General features: G+C 36.5%; 3 protein-coding genes across 3 annotated transcripts; 1 reads left to right on the plus strand and 2 right to left on the minus strand.

Annotated features, from left to right (window-relative positions):
- Positions 3,083-7,588, minus strand: LOC109717222 (probable GABA transporter 2). Its single transcript, XM_020242893.1, has 7 exons — positions 7,210-7,588; positions 6,840-7,070; positions 6,317-6,414; positions 4,938-5,124; positions 4,264-4,394; positions 3,720-3,956; positions 3,083-3,577 (listed from the first exon to the last, which is right to left on the minus strand). Exons 1-7 carry the CDS (start codon positions 7,367-7,369, stop codon positions 3,188-3,190), a joined length of 1,434 nt encoding a protein of 477 aa, XP_020098482.1. The 5' UTR covers positions 7,370-7,588; the 3' UTR covers positions 3,083-3,187.
- LOC109717163 (probable carboxylesterase 3) lies at positions 10,530-11,030 on the plus strand. The gene has a single exon (XM_020242837.1). The coding sequence runs from the start codon at positions 10,530-10,532 to the stop codon at positions 11,028-11,030; it is 501 nt and encodes a 166-aa protein (XP_020098426.1).
- Positions 11,572-14,283, minus strand: LOC109717659 (protein trichome birefringence-like 26). Its single transcript, XM_020243530.1, has 3 exons — positions 14,011-14,283; positions 12,563-12,840; positions 11,572-12,482 (listed from the first exon to the last, which is right to left on the minus strand). Exons 1-3 carry the CDS (start codon positions 14,162-14,164, stop codon positions 11,718-11,720), a joined length of 1,197 nt encoding a protein of 398 aa, XP_020099119.1. The 5' UTR covers positions 14,165-14,283; the 3' UTR covers positions 11,572-11,717.

Below are 17,368 nucleotides of genomic sequence, written 5' to 3' on the forward strand. Positions count from 1 at the left end.
GGGGCCCACATCATCCTAACCGCACATCTCTTAATCCAATGGTCACAAACTTGGTAGCACCAATAACTTGGTGCTATTAATAGCATAGTAGCCTAGTTCTATAGAGTCCGGCTACTATGCTATTAATAGCACGAAGCACTTGGTGCTACCAAGTTTTCCGCCGTTAGATCTACCCTTTTGATCATTTTCACCCGTTAGTTCATACTATTAAACCAACCACCCACTCAACCCTAGGGGGCCATATCATCCTAACCGCACATCTCTTAATCCAATGGCCAAAAACTTGGTAGCACCGATGACTTGGTGCTATTAATAGCATAGTAGCCTAGTTCTATATATATATATATAGGCTAAAGCTACTATACTCTTATGTGTATAGAGCACTTTGTACTCATAAGTTGTTTTCAATGATGGAGCTTCCGAATCGACGATCCACTCCGTTAAATATGATCTAGAGTATTTAAAATTTTTAGAAAATAAATTTCGTAAATCATAATAAAGTTTATCAAGCGGGTGTAAAATGAACAGTCAAAATCGAACGACGTCTTAAAAATGGATGATAGGATCCTTCAATTTAAGATCATAATTATTGATCTTTATCTATGTAGTGAATAGAATTTTCTATCAAAAATTCAACTGATTTTGATTCTTTTACACCGTTAAACTGACAAATATTCTATACCGGTCGTTAAAAATTGTCAATTTTGTGACCTTCTGATCGTAAGGTAAATGATGTCGAAAAATTAGAAAATTTGATTTCTAGACCTTTTAAATGCTCTAGATAACATTTAATTGTGTGGATCGTCGATTCGGAAACTCTATCATCGAAAACAACTTATGAGTACGATGGCGACGTACTTATAAGAGTATAGTAGCTAGACTATATATATATATAGTTGATCTAGGATACTTTTACAAGTATCATCCCCATGTTGCTATCACGTTTTTAGCCATTGGATCTACTTTTTGATTACAAATAGCCCTTGGATCAAACACTATTTCACCTACCACCACCTACCGCCATTATCTCAACCTCACATCTCTCCATCCAAGGGCTAAAAACACACAAGTATCACTTGGGTGATACTTGTAAAAGTATTCTAGCCCTACTCTATATATATATATATATATATAGTCCGGCTACTATACTCTTATGAGTATAGAGCCTCTTGTACTGATAAGTTTTTTACCGTTTGATCTACCTTTTAATCATTTTTACCCGTTAGATTATACTATTCAACCAACCACCCACTCAACCCTAGGAGGCCCAATATTAACCTAACCGTAATCACTCTCATCCTAACCGCATATTTTTTCATCCGAACTTCTAAGTTTCTAGCCCTCGGATCTACTTCTTGATTATTAATAGAATTTGGATCAAACACTATTTCATCTATCACCATCATCTTAGGGCCCGTTTGTTTTGGTGTAAGTGGAGTGATGGAACTCAAGTTCCATCACTTCCGTTATTTGTTTTGGTGTAAGTGAAAAATATAATGTAACTCAAGTTACGTTAGAGCTCCACTTCACCTACTCTCGACTTCCGGCTCTAAAGTACCGAACTCGACTTCCACCACACTCAACCTTCTCTAAACAATTTATTAAACAGTAAAACCTAAACTCTACTTTCTTTATAATGGGTTAGAATTACCTTATTTATAATAAATTAAGATTATCTTTAAATAATAATAAAAAATTTAATTATATAATAGGTTAAATTTTATAGTGATAAATTTATTACTATATTTAGGAGATAATGGGATCCACTTACTTACATCAAAACAAACAACGGAACTCAAAAAACTAATTTTACCAGCACCAAGTTACATCAAAACAAACAGACAGAGAAGTGATTGAATTTAACTTTCAGTGGTACGAGTTACGTCAAAACAAACAACAGAAAAATAATCACACTTCAGGGAAACTCAAACACCACTACACTTGACTTACGTTGAATCTACAAATTCGTCAATCCAAACGCCCCCTTAACCTCACATCTCTCCATCCAATGGCTAATAACTCTAAAGCACATCTTCATAGTGCTTTTGAAGTATTCTAGCTCAACTCTCTCTCTCTCTCTCTCTCTTTATATATATATATATATATATATGACGAAATACGTACAAAATTTGGCTAGACTATAATTTTTGAATCAAATTTTGGATCAGCTATCCAATTTTTAAATTTTGATTTACTGTTTACTTTTTAATTTGTTTGATTTGATAGACTTTAAAATTTAATATGTCGTTTATTTTTAAGATTTAGTATTCTTAATTTAATTTTGCAACTATAGTTTTATATAAAATAAATAATTGACTTATATTTTAAAGTCAAATACTGTTAAATGATTCAAATCAAATAAATTAGAAAATTTAAAAAATTAAAAATTAGAATAGCTAATTTAAAATGCATAGTTGAAGTAAGTCTTCGACCTCTTTAGCTTTTTTCTTTTTTTCTTTTTCTTTTGTTTTTTTTTTTTTTTTTTTTTGTTTGGTGCAAGTTAGTCCATTAGAGATTTTTTTTTAGTCTGACTCTCAAGTCTCTTAGAGGTCGTTTGATTGTATATAGTTGTAATTGTACTGCAGTTATAATTATATATAAATACAAATTTAGTGTTTGATTTAATATATTTAATTTCAACTACTATAGTAGAAACTACAAGGGGAGACCTGTAGCAGTTAGAATTATGTCCAAATTAATTATTACTAAAACTACAGCAATTAAAGAGAGTAATTTTAACGAAAAGTATGATTACCTCCTTACTATACTTTTATGTTCACCAAACATTGGCGGTGTGTACCAGGTGGGGTAACCGTGAGGTCCGGGAAATAATGATAAAAAAATAAAGCACTTAATATAATCAATTGTTACAATAAAAAGTTGGTAGTGTGATTAATTGAAATGAAAATATTTATCCACAAGATTTTTCTTGCAGTAACTTTTTACAAGCTTGCAATTTTTGTACTAAGCTCGGAAGTTTACACTAATATTAATTCTACAACAATCAACATCTTTTTTTTTTTTTTTTTTTTTAAAAGAAAGAAAATTCTAGAGGCGAAGATCGTTGTAATTGCCACTCCTATTCCTCAAATAATCAAGAGCCGTACGTGATTCTTGAATTTTGTACAAACTACATACAGTACAAGCCGACCGGCGAATATCACCCGATCACATACTGGGAACGCGCTCAATCTACGACATTATTACTGAATAACTTAAACTGGTTGGCATCGAGAACGAGCTTCCGAATAGAGGAGAAGGCACCGGTGATCCCGACGCCGGTGAATAACACCATGACAGATACATTGACCCAGTAGACGGGGGAGCTCATCCGCGGGCGGAGGGCCATGTTGTAGAGGAGCATCGGGAGGACGAAGTCGAGAGGGATGAACCCGATGGCGCCCACCACCGCCGCGATGTCACCGAAGAAGGGTAGCATCGCGGCCACGAACGCGCAGAAGACCATGTAGAGTGTTCGTAGGATTATTCTCGGGATCAGGTTTCGCTTCGAGAACTTGCCTTGCTTTGCGTCGGCCGAGTTCTTCTCCATAATCTCGTAGGCTACTTGAGAGTATACCTGCGAATTTTGATACAAGTGTGATCCACATGAGAAAATGACTAGTCGGCGGATATAACGTGATTCAATAAATCTATCTGTCAATATCAAAATCAAGTTGGTAAATAGTAGTACACTTTTATCGATGCCGGTAATTACTTACCAAGCCAATGGCGAGCAATTGGAGGAGGACGAAGATCACCGTGATGCCCAGAAGCCACGTGGGAGCGAGCGAGGGCCCGTTATCCGGCATAAGGCTCTTCAGGACGTTGGAGCTGACCTGTTTACCGAATGCCCAGTAACCCGATATCGCCGTGGAATAGAAGGCGAAGAATATGACCCAATAGCACATTATCAGCCCCTTAACCATTTTTCCGGCCGCCGGAGGAGCCAATGTGGCCTGCAATGTCGTTTTGTTATATGGGTTAATTATCAACTAGTTTATGTGTAACTGTGTTTGTGTTCCAAGCTGGTCCAATTAATTAATTATAGAAATAAAATCAGGGGTCAAAATGAGATTTTGTTCAATTATTACCTTTTATATCCTCTAAAATTTTTGGTTTATGATCATTTGATTATAAGAAAAGTTAGTTGCGAAAAGCAAGGAGTGTGGCGTTTATTCCGTATTGTTCGTCTTTTTCCGACTCCATAGTTTATATGTAGAATTGTACATTTATATATCTTTTAAGAAAAGAAAAATTATTAACCTGAATCTCCGGCAATATCCCATTGCCGAAGACGGTCGCCAAGATGGAGATGGAGGTGAATGCGTCGAAGGACCGCTCGGATTTGGATGAGCTTAGTGAATAGTCCTTTGGCGGAGCGTTTCGCGATACACCTGGTTCAATTCAATGAGAGAAAAATCAATGTCAAAGGGTCCCGGAAGAAATTGTTCTATGATAACGCAGTGGACTGGGTTTAGTCGACAATTTCATTATATGTTGTTTTTTATGATGGAACTTTATAAGAAAAATATTATATTTTCAGTTCCTTTGCTTAAATACAAGATGCGCTAACAAATTAAGCTTTGTAGATCTAATCTCAACAACTTTTCTCATTTCAAAAGAATTAAATGTGGATAAATGGTGCAACATTTATGGGTGCTAACAAAAAATAGGCATCATCTAATTCTCCTTACCTAAATAAGCTACGAAATGATGACAATGCTTTTCTAACCAGTACATCAAATATTTAGTGCATGCTTTCACTAGCTTCTAGATCGAGCAATTGTTTTATGCCAAAAGCCTACAGTAGAGTACTACATAAACAAAAATATCACTATTTTTGTTATAACGAAAAGTTGAAATAATTTTAAACCTGAAGCGAAAAAAACAAAAAAAATCTAATTTTTAAAGTAAGAACAAGGATTGAGCAAAATGACCTGCGCGGATGCAACCGACGACGACAAAGAAAGTGTAGCCCAAGCTCAGGAGGAGCGACGCGAGGTTGATATGGCGGAGAGAGTGGAAAGAGGGCAACTGGGAGAGAAGGATCAATACGACCGTCACCACGATGATGAAATGGTACAATTTTAGAGGGCCATTTGGGAAAAGGCTCGAGTACATTATCTTCGCGCAAAAATGTTACACAAGTTAATAAGATAGTCGATAGATTCAACGAAAAACAAACTTGTAATAGATGAGCTTAATTCCAAATAAATAGCTCCAATTTAGTAGCGCTAGCTATTTATATAGTAATTTATCAAACAATGCTGCATCTTAATTAACAAGACCGTATAAACTCCTTTACACATTACTAAGTTCCAAACTACGTCGTTGAATCTAAGGCCAAATCAATACTCATGATTAAAAAATACGTAATTAGTCGCAGAACTTATCTTAACATTATATTAACATCCACACTATTTTCTAAAGTACGAAACATAATTCAAAAACTTACTTATTTAGTGATTATTTAAAGGTTGTAGCACCATCCTCATGACATTAATTGTTAATGACGAATAAGCGAAATGAGATTTCTTCTAAATATAGTCCAAAAATGCCAACTTTTTATGCAAATTTTTAACAAATTTTAATAATTTTTCAACAACGAGGAGAGGCCAAGTCCTTCTCAATGATCTCCTATTCATGATCAGTTTGCAAAATGATCCGACTTTTTTTTTTGGCTGCAATTTTTAACATAATGGGAAAGTTCTAACACTAAGAAATGCTATTTTACAAATAGATTAATTACAATAATTTACAAAACTATAAAATTAACGGTCAAACCTTATTTTTGTCCCCATAAATAAACCCATCAATCCATCGTGGTCATCATTCAATTAATTAAATATGACCATGTAAAATACCTGCTTGTAAAAGATTGTAAAATTGATTTATGAGTACAACTTAGTGCCTCCACAATTGAACAAAAATTCTCTGGGGAATGGTCCCAAATTAATTTACTTTGTGGCCACTCCCTTGATAAGGGCCATATTGCACCGCAGTCACGCGACGTCCATTAATAAGAGGGTCAAGATGTTCATCGTTCCCCAATTCTGGGAGCGTAGTGAAAATTATTTGGTGCACTTGAAAATTATTGCTTTAATTTTCTAGGGCTCAGGGTTTAGTATTTACTGTTTAGAATTTAGGATTTTACTCTAGGGTTTAGGATCTACACAGTCGGATTATTATAATAAAAAAATCCGAAGCAAAATTCCATTCCCAATATCACGAAAACGACAAAAAGGAAATTTAATTAAATGGCGAATAAAGTCCATTAAAAAAGATAAATTGCAAATAAGTACTTGAAATTAAGTACCTCAAGGCAATCACCCGCGAGCAAAATGGATCCAATCGCCACCCCCGTGTTAATGGTCGTTTGCACACACACCACAAAGTAGAACATAAATCCCGACCCTAAATTATTAAATCCAAGGCACTAAAATTATAAGAATATATATATATACTTTTTATAAATTATAAAAGCCCCTACATTTGAAAATATATGAACGCGTAAAATCATGCATAAATTGCTAAATTTGGCCACGAAGTTCAATTTCCTACTCTAGTTTCTGAATGATTCAAAAAACGTTAGGTACTTATTAATGATCTTTTTGCCCGCCAATTAAAAATTTTCGAGTCGAATTGAAATACATTAATGTCAAAGTGCACCATGCCCATGCTTTGGCCAAATTTACACGCAAAATCCAGCTATAGTTGTCGATGCCATTAGTTTTTGCCAAATTTACACGTAAAATCCAGCTACACGGTAACGGAGTTCTATCGATTGCGATCCAATAGTTTTAAGTGAAGATTCAATAAAGGGCACAATATGTGCATACCGAGGACGTCGGCGGCGAGCTCGCGGAAGCGGATGTGGCGGCGGCCGTGGCCCTCGCAGTGGTCGAGGACTCTCGACATGAGGAGGTAGGCGTAGAAGGTCACCGCAGCCACCACGGTCAGCGACGCCAATCCCAGCCACCACCCCATCCCCCTCAGCGCGTACGGCAGCGTCAGCACCGTCGGCCCCATGATCGCCGTCGTCAGGTGGAACCCCGCGTGCCACCACGTCCCTAATATATCGCCCATAACAATATATATTAAAATTATTTCTGAACTGTTTTCTATCATTTACGTCATTTTATGATATGAATGTTATACATGGATAAACGTGTTAAGATTATTTCCAAGCTGTTTTCTATTCGTCGATACCTTTGGATTCGAGGACGAAGGCCGCGCCGGCATCGGGAGCCGGGGCGGAGTCTTTGAGGGCAGCGGCATGTTCAACGTGAAGTGTTGTGTGCGGCGACGGCGACAGCGACGACATGGACGGTGTTTTGGGGGAGAGGACGAAGGGAGCAGTGTCTCCCATATGAGAGAGAGGGAGAGAGATAACAATTAAGGAGTGTGAAGTGTGTGGCGATAACAATTAATAGAGCACGGGAAGGGGATAAAATTGTGAGCAAATTAATTAAGATTTAATAAGGGAGGCGTGGAATCTACGCTCTGTTCGTTATTCTTTGTGATGGGATTGCAGAACATACATGCAGGGACAGAGAGATTGTAAAAATCAAGGAAACGGAAAATTATAAAAAAAAGAAGAAGGAAAGGGAGAGAGGAGGGAGAGAAAAAGAATAAATATTAGTGTACCCATCAAATGAAAAATATCTTAATTTATAACTAATTAATACCTACATAATAAAATTAAAAAATTAATACGTAATTAATAATAAAATCAAGAGGATGGATCCAAATTGGTGGAGCTCTCGCCCTAATCAATCCCGAATGGGGATGTAAATCGTAGTCAATAATATAGATTTTGATCGGTCAAAAAGTAAAATAAAAAATAAAAATATTTTTCTTATTTTATCCATTTTGATTCATTAAATATTAACTCTAATTCCCATATGCTATAAATAGAGCGAGAAATATCTCTATGTTGACACGTATTTTATTTATATTTATACTGCACCTGATGTATTATAGATCCTATTACAATTTTTACAAGACTTGAGAGAGAAAGGGTCGTAGGATGACACGTGGGGCCGGCAAGATATGTGGAGACGGCACTGTTAATGGTTTAAAAAAAAGGAAGGGGCTGCAGCTGTTCGTTTACCCACGCTATAAATTGGGAAGGGATTTCGGACGCGGATCTGTTACCAAAATAAATCTCGCCGCCCCAGGTAGATCCAGCCAGTGGTTGTGAGAACCTTCGAAAATTAATCGATCTAGCAAATTGCACAGATGACCAATTCACAGAGATTTAGGCCAGACCATGTTGGAATGCATAAATATTTCAATAAAATTGAATAGATTTCTAGTCGCCGACTCAGCCAAATGAACAACTCACGGAGAGTTAGATCATGTCTAGATGTATGAACATCTGGGTAGACATTTTTTCTGATTTATTCGATAAATATGTAATATTTGAAAGATAAGCAGTATGATCAAATATCTAGAATTAATATTATATTTATTTTTAAAATTATTTTTTTCAGAATAAGATAAATTATTTTACTATAAGATTTTTCACAAGTATGAATTCTCCTTAAAATGGATATATATATATATATATATTGTAAATATATTGACATAAATAATATATGAATGTTTTTGAATTACTTCATGTCTTTGGAGGTTGGTACTTGAGACCCAAGTTCGAATCCTAGTTGATTCACATTTCTAGTTAAGTTTATTTCTAAATGAAATAAACGAAGCGGGTAGCGAGCTACCTATCTCTCTCATAAAAAAAAAAAAAAAATCTTTATAAAATAGCGATTGTCACATTATATCACTATATTTTCATGACGATTAGCTATTACTCGATCTATAAATTAAAACAACATTATTTGCAGAAGTTCCAGCGCGACGTCTAAGCTGGGTTTTTGTCTCAGGTCAAGAAGTCAACTATTTGTGCATGCACCCGAGTCTTAATTAAAGAATCCACTTCAAAGCTTATGTGAATGCCAAAGTGATTTTTAAATGAGAACAAGGGGCTCTAGTGTTGCATAGATTAAGGTGACAACTCAGTAGTAATGTAAACCAAGTCAACGGCTTGTAATTAAGTGCATAGTTTCATAAACAAGTGAAACACAATGAACACTTAATTAGTATTATCCAAATTAACCTGCACAAGTTGGCCTGAAACTTAAGATTAATGTACCTTTCATAGTTGATATACAATTGCATAATTACGTGATTAATGTTTATTGGATTCTACCGTGAGATCGATCTATGACCACATTATGTTAATGTTCAACAAGTTGCAAATATATTTTGATTACAAGCTAGTCTCAGTGATTATGTTTAAAATAATAAATGATCTCTATGACCACATTATTTTCCCCTTGTTATAGTTTGTGTTAGGGCAACTATATATTCATCTAATTAACTATTTGTTGGATTCCACTTCGGAACAAAATGAGTCGAAAAATTGAAACATATATATGGAGTATAAGTATAGTAAGTTTTTGCTAACCAATTTCAAATGGAAATATATATAAACAGTTTTTCAAGCAATATGTTAAGGATCTCTACCTTATCCTTTTTTCAAAAGATTACGAACAACAGTGGATGAGATATTTATTTACAGTATGTCTCTGGGTCTTTCTCTGCTTCTGATTTCATGGGCTATGACACTAAATTCTAAACTAATCTCGAATTTATAAACTAAAATATCTCACGTACACTACAAAAAAATCTCAATATAATGACGCTTTTAGATGACGCGTAGAAAAAGCATTCCTAAGCTTCTTTACAATATACCAAATGCCAATGCTTCAAAAAGTGTTATCATATGAATTCTCTATTGTGTCAAACTAATTTATTAAATAATAAATTTTATTATTATTTTTAAATTTCTGATGCGTTAAAATGTCAAAATATATTTTATCGATATTTGGTATAAATAAAGCATTGGTACATATACGACGACTCTCCATTTGTTGATGATTAAATTGATAATTTTAAATATGACGCTAGACTATGTTGAGACACTTTTAAATATCATTAAATATATAAAAAGATGTCCTTAAATGTTAATTTTCTTATAGTGGTAGTGAATTTACAACATATTTTTTTGTAGTGGTAGCGAATTTACAACATTTGCAGGTTGTCATGTATTTTTTTTTAATTAGATTTCTCATATTTAGCAAATCAAAGTAATTTTACACTCGTGCCAAAAATTGATAGTGTATACTGTGTGGGCTTTTTTNGGTTGTCATGTATTTTTTTTTAATTAGATTTCTCATATTTAGCAAATCAAAGTAATTTTACACTCGTGCCAAAAATTGATAGTGTATACTGTGTGTGCCTTGTTTGTACGGGTGTAATGTGGGCCATACCGAGCGTGCGCGGCCCATATTTTTCGGGCTGAAACGGGCTAGTGGTTGTTGATACGGCCCGACCCGGTTTCAATTTCGGGCCGTGCCGGGCCGGGCCCGAGATGCCTATCCTCTGGCCCGGCACGGCCCTTTGGCCTAGAAGGCACGGACCGTGCCGGGCCGGGCCTTCGGGCCACCTCTAGGGCGCGGATGATCGTTGTCTCCGTCGAGTACCGCCGTGCCCCGGAGCACCCGCTCCCCGCGGCCTACGACGACGCGTGGGCCACGTTGCGCTGTGCCGCGGCGCGCGTCGACCGGTGGCTCGCCGAGCGCGGCAACCTCGCGCGCGTCTTCCTCGGCGGGGACAGCGCCGGGGCGAACATCGCCCACAACGTCGCCATGAGGGTCGCCACCGAGGGTTTAGGGGTCAAGATCGAGGGCTCGATCCTGATCCACCCGGTTCTGGGGGGAGAAAGAGATCGGGGTGGAGGAGGCGGAGAGGAGGAGGGGGAAGATGAAGGCGTTTTGGGAGGTGGTGAGCCCTGGGACGGAGGTGGCGAAGGATCCGAGGTTGAATCCCATGGCGGATGGGAAAGAGGAGAGGTTGAGGACGCTCGAGTGCGAGAGGGTGATGGTGGCGGTGGAGGAGAAGGACGCGTTGAGGGAGAGAGGGAGGGAGTATTACGAGGGGTTGAAGCGGAGTGGGCTTGAGGGGAGAGTGGAGCTGTTGGAGTCGGAGAGGGAGGAACATGTTTTCCCTCCTCCCCAGTAGCTTAGGCCCTTGGGCCTTAGGAGTCTGGGCCGTGTTGGCCCGGCTGGCACGGTCCAAACGAGCCATGCTGTGCCGGGCCGCCTGTCTCCCCTCAGCCCAACATGGTCTATGCCCGTTTCGGGCTGTGTCGTGCCGGGCCGTCAAGCCACAGAGGAGAGGCCCAGCACAGCACGGAGGTTCGGACCGGGCCGGCCCGGCACGAGGCCGTGTCGGGCCGGCTGGCCCACGTGCCGCCCGGCCCGTTTTACACCCCTACTTGTATGATAGTTGAACAGAATTCATAAATAAGTTGAATAAAACAGAATAAAATACAAGTGTAGAGAAAAGAGTATATATATTGTGCTCTTAGGATCATTGAAATTTATAAGACATATCGAATATAGTACTTTCATAGGCACAATAATCTAATTTTACACTACCGTATTTAACCAAGTATAGTAAAAGGGCATTAGTAGAAATATATATAATTTATAGAAATTAGATTTCTGATTATGTTGAAATAATAAAAAATGCTACATACACGACCCAAACTTGCCCTAGTTTCAACCAAAGGCTAAGCAACGGTCATTACAATTTTGACATGATCCATAATCCAACATATTCTTCATCCATCTTTCAAATTAAATTCAAGACGAATACCTCATATCGCCTTCGGTTAACGCCATTTTCATAACAATATAATTCCAAGCATCAACCGGCCCCGGTAAGCACCAATGTAAGCAATCATTTTGAGTCTTCTTACTCAAATCTGGATGAAACCGCCGATATGGCCCCGGGTGTCCATCAGGCCTTAAAAGAGAAAGATGGTAAATGTCCAAAAGCCGAATCCGCGTCCTGTTCCGCATCCCGACCGCCACCGCCTTCTCGAACTCCTCGATTTCGACCCCTCGCATTTTACGGTCCACATCATCTCCACTAAACTCGCCCTCTCTGTAAGGTTTAGTCCTATTACAAACCCCTCCACTGTACCATTCCCCGAACTCAAAGTGGTCCGGAGTCCAAGTCCTAAAGAGAACAATTGGCTTGTGATCCGAGCTAAGGATGAAGCGAAAAGCCAATTGTAGGGCTTTTCGGTACAAGAAGTCGCTACCGATTTCAGGCAAGTTCGGTAAGTTCGTTCTGCGACAGTAATGGCAACCGATAGCTGTATCATTCTCGAAGAATACAGCTGTTTTGAAGAACCAATGGCCACCGGCAATTACTACGTAGTCGTGGTCGTTGTATTGGCTCGCCCATGCACTGTCAAGGACGTCGAGATGGATACTGATGTTATAGACTTTGTCGCTCGCTTTGAGTAGAAAAGGAGTCCAAATTGCTGCGAGTGTGAAGTTGTGTGAGGGGAAGTGCCATCTACTAGTTTTGTATGTTTCATCCTGAGTAACTTCTTCGCCCTGGCGACCAAAATGTACGTAATTTCACATGATTTGGATACTAGGCCTAACCTAAAGATTCAAGTCGAAATAGCATGTACCTTAGAGAGGAGGCAAAGCAAGGAGGCTAATTGATTGGTAAGGATCGAATCGCCGATGAATACCCACGATTTATTTCGCATCGAATTTAAGAACTTCTTCGCATTAGATAGAGGTAATTCGCAACCGTATGGTTTCCACCTCCAGTAAAGATACTCTCTATCGGGTCGCCCGTTTGTCATACAATCTTGAGAGGCATAAATGAATTTGCAACTTGCTTTCGTGTAAGCTGGTCCCGCAGGGTTTGCAATCCACCTGCCTTTGAAAAGATTGCATTGTTCTGCATCACATTTCAGACAAAGTTAATTTGTTGGATTAAAAGAAAGAGAGTCGACATGGTTATGCGGCGCGAGTGTAATATTCAATGACTATGCAAAAAAACACAATATATAATATATAATGAGAAGCGTGTAGAAGTCACAATAAGCTCTTCTCACTAGAAAGTACAATTACCAACTATTCTAGATAGACGAATGCTTCAATACACTATAAATATTAAAATCTAATTCTTAATTAGAAAAAAGTATAATTGGATTTTACATGAAGTAACTTGTTTAACAGGTTACCGATTCGAATTAGTTAATATGATAATATTAAAAAAAAAAATAGTAGTATATACCGAATTTGTCACCATCCTATAAATATTAAATATCTTATTTACTTTGGTAACTTACCAAATTATATAATACCCAATTTGTTAAATATCCAGCTCAAAAAAATATTAAATTTAATTTTTGAAGTTGGTATTGTAATATAAAATTTTAAATTTGAAATTTATATTAAACTTTTAAATTTGAATCTGAATTGAACTTTTAATCTTAAAGACAAATTTTAATTTTTTGATTTAAATTGAAATTTTGAATTGGAATTGAAAGTTTTATTTTAAATTTGTGTTTTACATTTAAAAAAATTGAATTTGATTTATAATTAAGTTTTAAATGTTGTTTAGGATTTAAATTTATAATTTGGTTGTAATTTGAAATTCAATTATTGTTGTAGGCATTTGAAAATGTTACAGTATTCTTAGTTGGATAAAACTGGTTTTGTAGACCAAAATATTTTGCAAAGACCAAAATACCCTTTAAATTGGTATCTAGTGAATAATACTTATGTTTCAATAGTAGGTCACCTCTAGATTCATATTAAATCTAACCATCTATTAAGAAAAATAAATGGTCAAGATTTATATGGTGTATTGAAGTATTACTTAGATAGATAACGATCGCTGATCAGAGAAAATAATTAGTTTTCTTATGTACGAAATCTTGCTAATTTCGGTACGACTTATCCGCGCCATTACTGGGCCAATTTTGTTAAATATAGTCTTTGCTCTTTTTTTTTTTTTTTGGTATAAAAAACATATTGGGTTGGAGTCGCAGTTGAAAGAATTTTACACTGCCAGGTTCAAAAGAAGAAAAAGGAAATAAAGAAAACTGTGATACTGCAGCACCTCTCGGTAGTTTTCCAGTTGTGGCATCCACCAACTTCGCATCCTCCGCCGCGAAAGCAACGACAGGCAAGTGGAGGCCGAGGGCGCAGGCGACAAAGACGGTAGAGCACAAAACCATGGCGACGGCACAGCCGAGCTCCGCCTTAGCCATCATACATACACAAAATGAATACAACACGAGAAAGAAGAAGAAGAACCACACCCCTTAATACGACCAAAAAGGTGTATGCATTAAAAGAGATCATACAGTGCAAAGTTGATGGAAGGTGCACGATTTGTATAAATACATACTTCTCGGCATGCATGCAATTATTTTTGGCGCATTTCTCAAAAACTAAATTATTTTCGGGCACATGCATCACATATCATCATGATGATGATACACATTTAATTATGGGGCAATTACTTATATACCTCTGAGAGTTTCTGACATTCTGATATACCCCCCTTAGAAGGTTAATATTGAAAATATTTTTTTTATGTTCTAACTATTTCAAATATATTTCTAGAGTTAAATTTCGTTAATGAACCGTTAATAATAATTGTTATTTGTATGAAATTAATTACTATGTTACTCTTTTAAATATACCTTTCCACCATCACCAACTCTTTTTATTTGCTCTTAAGTTAGGGATACAAAAAGTATTTTGATTTTTTGTCTTTTCAAATATGCCCCTCTACCATCACTAATATTTCTTATTTGCCCTTAAATTAAGAACAAAAGAGACATTTTGATTTTTTTTAACTTTAGTAAATATTTAACTCACATTTAACCCAAATTAACTTAACTGTTGGTGACTGTAGCAGTATTTTGGAATATCGAAAGAACATATGAGAGGTATATTGGAAAGAAAAAAAAAAGGAATAAATGAGATATTTCTGAACTTTTGAGGGATATATAGGCAATTATCCTCTTAATTATTGTTGCTTTGGTTTATATAGACTTTGGCATGTTTGGTTGGTTGGAAAATATTCCAGAACATTTGTTTTAGGGTGTAAAATTTTTTTCCGTATGTTTGGCTTGCAAAAAAAATGGTCAATTTGTATAAAAAATCTACAAGTTTTGAGCTTTTGTAAAACTGGACCATTTTTTTAAAATTTTGTAGATTCGAGTTGAATTTTTAGAAAACTGGCCAAAATATTCTTATTCCTTTCTCTCTCTTTTTTTTCTCGTTCTTTTTGTCCTTCTACGAAGAGAGAGGTGGAGGCAGAGATGGAGGCGACCCGTCTCTCCTCTGCCCCCTACGCCATCGCCTGCGTTCGTGCACCACCAGCCCTCCTCGCAACCTTGGTGGGGTCGGAGGTGAGAAGGACAGGTAGTGCGCGGACGCGTGCGAGGGTGCTGGAGGCAGAGGGGAGGCGGGCTGCCTCCGCCCCCGCCTCCGTCTCTCTCTTCTTAGAGGGAAAAGAAAAGAACGAGAGAAAAAAAAAAATGAGAGAGAGAAAGGAATAAGGGTATTTTGGTCAGTTTTCTAAAAAATCAGTCCGAATCTACAAAATCGAAAAAGACGGTCCAATTTTGTAAATGCTCAAAACTTATACATTTTTTATGCAAATTGGCCAAAAACATAGATATTTTGAATTTTTTTATATTTCACAAAAAAATTTTCTTTTCGTTTTCTAATTTTTTTTTTCAAGAAACAAAAATTTTTATTGCGAATATTTTGAGAATAAAAAAAAAAAATTCTTTTTCTTTACCACCCAACAATCATCTTAACCATCTTCCATCTTCATCTCTATCGTCCTATATATAGAGAGAGAGTAGAGCTACTATATTATCGGAAGTATAAAGAATCTGCTACTTCCGACTAATACTCCTTTGGTCATTTCTAACCTTTGGATTAATACTATTACCCTGTGGGGACTACTCAACTCTAGGAGTACTACTCAACCCTAGAGGGACCGCAACCATCCCAACTATACAATTCTTGATCAAAAGGTCAAAAAGTCGGAAGCATTAACGCCTCTATACATTTGATAGTATTGTAGCTCTACTCTCTCTCTCTCTCTCTCTCTCTCTATATATATATATATATATATATATATATATATATATATATATAAAGCATAATTATTTTCATCTTCTATCTGTCAGGTCAATCATTTCTATCTCCCTTATAAAACTATTTTATCTATACCAAAATATACTTAAAATTATTTTTATTTATTATTTATTATTTATTATTACGTTAAATTTAAAAGGTCGGTAATCTCACCCTTTTTATAAAAATTTTTTATACACCAAAATTATCTACTAATCAAACAAGTGAAATAAAAATAAATTTTTTTAAAAAATTTTTATCTTTTCACCATCCGACGACGATGCATGGAAAACTTATTATTTTTCCGTCCAATCAAACAATAGAAACCAAAAAAGAAATTCAAAATTTTTTTTCTCCGAAAATAATTTTCTACTATTTTTCAAAAAACCAAACAGACCCTTATGCATCAACAGAAAAAGTTGTACCTTCAAAAATTAGTTATTAATTATTTAGTAACTAGATTTTGTTGAGTACAATTACACATATAGCTGGACAGCTGAAATTTGGTTTGCATTTAATTTTAGCGATTGTTCTACATTTGGGCTCACTTGAGACAACATAAATAAAATTATATTATAACTTTTCATAGAGAAAGTATCCTGAACCCATGGTACGTATAGTGCGGAGAGATTTTGTTCCGAGAAATAATTATTAGCTATTTATTATTAACTAACATAGGTCCAACTGTATGTACCATGATAATAAAAGTTCAGGAAATTAGTAGTTGAGTTTGATGAGCCAATAAGTTGAGTGCGATTATAGTCTATAATATCTAACAGTAAGAGATTCAACAATATACCTAAGTTCAGATTGGTTGAGTGAAGTCCAAGTCCGTAAATGCTATGATTGAGCGCTTAAATGTAATGAATATATTTTTACTATCAGTACGTGCTTTTGAAATAGTTGATTAGTACTAACGATTCGCTAGTAATGTCAGAAACAGTGGTGCAGATGAAATTCCTAAAAGCTGCAATAAACAGTGCAGGTAAGCGGGTTCGATTTTTATAAGCTGTATTAAATGTTGCAGCTGAGCTCCATTAAAAGGTGTAGATGTTGGGGTTGCTTTTGGAACAGTTAATTAGCACTTACATCTACAATAATTGCAAAATAATAGGGATAAAAATTTTATGGGCATCATGCCCAAACAATTTGTCTAGGCACGGTGCCCGGATGGGCGCCGCGTGTGTAGCGGCGCCCATCCGCACCCTCAAAGAAAAAAAGAAAAATGGTGACCTCAAAGAGAGANAAGGGAGGGTGCGGATTGGCCCCACTGCACACGCGGCGCCCATCCGGGCACCGTGCCCAAACAAATTGTT

Source organism: Ananas comosus, linkage group 11, assembly GCF_001540865.1.
Source record: "Ananas comosus cultivar F153 linkage group 11, ASM154086v1, whole genome shotgun sequence".
Lineage (NCBI taxonomy): Eukaryota > Viridiplantae > Streptophyta > Magnoliopsida > Poales > Bromeliaceae > Ananas > Ananas comosus.

Coding starts and splice junctions, on each gene's coding strand:
- LOC109717222 (XM_020242893.1), bottom strand. CDS start 7,369: ATGGGAGACACTGCTCCCTTCGTCCTCTCCCCCAAAACACCGTCCATG. Junction 5,125..6,316: donor TCGCGGGTGATTGCCTTGAG/GTACTTAATTTC, acceptor TTTTGCGCGAAG/ATAATGTACTCGAGCCTTTT. Junction 3,578..3,719: donor AATTGCTCGCCATTGGCTTG/GTAAGTAATTAC, acceptor CAAAATTCGCAG/GTATACTCTCAAGTAGCCTA.
- LOC109717163 (XM_020242837.1), top strand. CDS start 10,530: ATGATCGTTGTCTCCGTCGAGTACCGCCGTGCCCCGGAGCACCCGCTC.
- LOC109717659 (XM_020243530.1), bottom strand. CDS start 14,164: ATGATGGCTAAGGCGGAGCTCGGCTGTGCCGTCGCCATGGTTTTGTGC. Junction 12,841..14,010: donor AACTGGAAAACTACCGAGAG/GTGCTGCAGTAT, acceptor AATGTGATGCAG/AACAATGCAATCTTTTCAAA. Junction 12,483..12,562: donor TGCTTTGCCTCCTCTCTAAG/GTACATGCTATT, acceptor TTTGGTCGCCAG/GGCGAAGAAGTTACTCAGGA.